Raw genomic sequence first — 1,994 nt, 5'->3', positions numbered from 1 at the left:
CTTTGTTTCTTTTCAATTAATCATGTCAAGTTGATTAATATAATTTTCAAAACTAAATTAGATTACTTAAATTCAATATTTTTAAATTAAAATTTGAATATTAAATTTAAGTTGTAATTTTTTTTTTGTGTCAATGAAAAAATACATTCTAAAATATTGATCAAAATTCATATTATTTGTTTTTAAAATGGAAACTGTGATAAGTAAAAAGTAAGAGACGAGTACTAGTAGCTCCAGTACTTAGAAAGGATTCACACACTTATAAATATAACCATTCTCCACTAATAGTTTGTCTATCATCTCCTTGTCAATCCTCATGAGTTTTCTACAGTAATCAATCATGCAGCCAATTTACGTGTTACTATTTGTCTGTGCATATCTTGCCTTACATTCTAGTAAGTATTCACTTCTTAAACTCGTCAATAAATCTGTTATATAAGGACACGTTTAAATTTATATGATTTGCTATTTTTAATTAGAATTATTGTTCATATATAGTATTCTTTGGAAAAAGGTGTTGACGGAATTGGAGTGAACTATGGGCTCCTGGGAAATAATCTGCCGCCTCCCGCCCAGGTGATTAACTTCTTAAAGTCCAAAAACATCCAAAACATCAGAATGTTCGATCCCAACACAGACGTATTAAAGGCACTAGAGAATTCTGGCATTTCTGTAATTCTTGGTGCTCGAAATGAAGACCTGCAAGCACTTGCAAGTGATCCAAATTTTGCAACAAATTGGGTAAACACTAACGTTATTCCACATGCTTCAACTGTTAATATTGCATATATATCAGCAGGTAATGAAGTCATACCAGGACCATACGCAACTTTTGTACTAGGAGCCTTGCAAAGTCTGGACTCCGCACTGAAAGCCAACAACCTTAATATACCCGTTACAACAACAGCTGCATTAAACGTTTTAGGAACCTCATATCCCCCTTCGAATGGAGCATTCTCTGAGGACTCCATTCAATTCATGAAACCAGTTGCAATATTTTTAGCTGCAAGACAATCTCCGCTACTGGCTAACGTTTATCCATATCTTGCCTATTCTGGAGATCCCACTCACATTCAATTAGACTATGCACTTTCTCGAAGCACGGCTCCAATTGAGAGTGACGGTTCATTCCAATACAACAACCTGTTTAGTGCAATGTTGGATTCCCTGTATGCTGCATTGGAGAAAATTGAACAATCTTCGGTAGAAGTTGTGGTTGCAGGGACAGGGTGGCCAAGTGCCGGTGATGTTTATGCAACTAAAGACAATGCTCAAACATATGCAAACAATTTGATTTCACATGTTTCTTCTGGTCATGGAACTCCTAGGAGACCTGGAAAAGCTTTGAAGACATACATTTTTGCTCTCTTCAACGAGAATGAAAAGCCCGCTGGTACCGAGCAAAATTATGGATTATTCTACCCTGATATGACTGAGGTTTACCATGTCAACTTAACACCCTAGAATAATTAATTTACATACAGCATGCCTATAGCCCTCAACGTTCATCAATAATTAAATGGAAATTTAGATAATTTTCAGTATTAATGGTACTTTGTGTTTTCTGATTTTCTTATGTTGATTTGTCCGTTAAAAAAGTATTGAAAATGATGTGTATGCACTTCGGACATATTATTTGATGATTTCGTAGAGAAAGGCGTTACCTTCGATGCTTCCTAATGCTTTGACACCTCTTCTTGGCCTTGCTATGTGATTCATTGAGTAGAAATTTTGATCCACAACTATCAAGATGTTGGGAAAAATTACTACAATATTGATATAAAATTGGAATTAATAATATTAAAAGAATAGTCACAAATTTGAAAGTAATTTCGGTCTGACTCCGGTGCAAAAGCTTCTAGTCGGTCGCTCTCCAAGGTTCCACAGCTACTTTCAAATATGTGCACACGTCGCTAAAAGTTTTGAGGTTGCCCAAAATAATTCAAGAGGAAGAGAAAAGTAAGAAGATATTTTTTTTTCTTTTGTGGTGTTTT

The 1,994-nt window shown here is 35.0% G+C and overlaps 1 protein-coding gene across 2 annotated transcripts; it reads left to right on the top strand.

Annotated features, from left to right (window-relative positions):
* The first annotated feature begins 275 nt into the window (after positions 1 to 275).
* Positions 276 to 1,617, top strand: LOC107866168 (putative glucan endo-1,3-beta-glucosidase GVI). Of its 2 annotated transcripts, none has more exons than XM_016712338.2 (2): positions 276 to 395; positions 515 to 1,614. In XM_016712338.2, the coding sequence occupies exons 1-2, from the start codon at positions 341 to 343 to the stop codon at positions 1,462 to 1,464; spliced, it is 1,005 nt and encodes a 334-aa protein (XP_016567824.1). In that variant the 5' UTR covers positions 276 to 340; the 3' UTR covers positions 1,465 to 1,614. The 2 variants fall into 2 exon arrangements, with proteins under 2 accessions (XP_016567824.1, XP_047266230.1); XM_047410274.1 differs by having other exon boundaries at positions 288 to 395; positions 499 to 1,617.
* Positions 1,618 to 1,994: the final 377 nt, after the last annotated feature.

The sequence above is a fragment of the Capsicum annuum genome, chromosome 3 (genome assembly GCF_002878395.1).
Source record: "Capsicum annuum cultivar UCD-10X-F1 chromosome 3, UCD10Xv1.1, whole genome shotgun sequence".
In the NCBI taxonomy this organism is placed as follows: domain Eukaryota; kingdom Viridiplantae; phylum Streptophyta; class Magnoliopsida; order Solanales; family Solanaceae; genus Capsicum; species Capsicum annuum.
The sequence above is the reverse complement of the archived record's forward strand: the minus strand, read 5'-3'. Positions and strand labels throughout refer to the sequence as shown.

Coding starts and splice junctions, on each gene's coding strand:
- LOC107866168 (XM_016712338.2), top strand. CDS start 341: ATGCAGCCAATTTACGTGTTACTATTTGTCTGTGCATATCTTGCCTTA. Junction 396..514: donor ATATCTTGCCTTACATTCTA/GTAAGTATTCAC, acceptor CTTTGGAAAAAG/GTGTTGACGGAATTGGAGTG.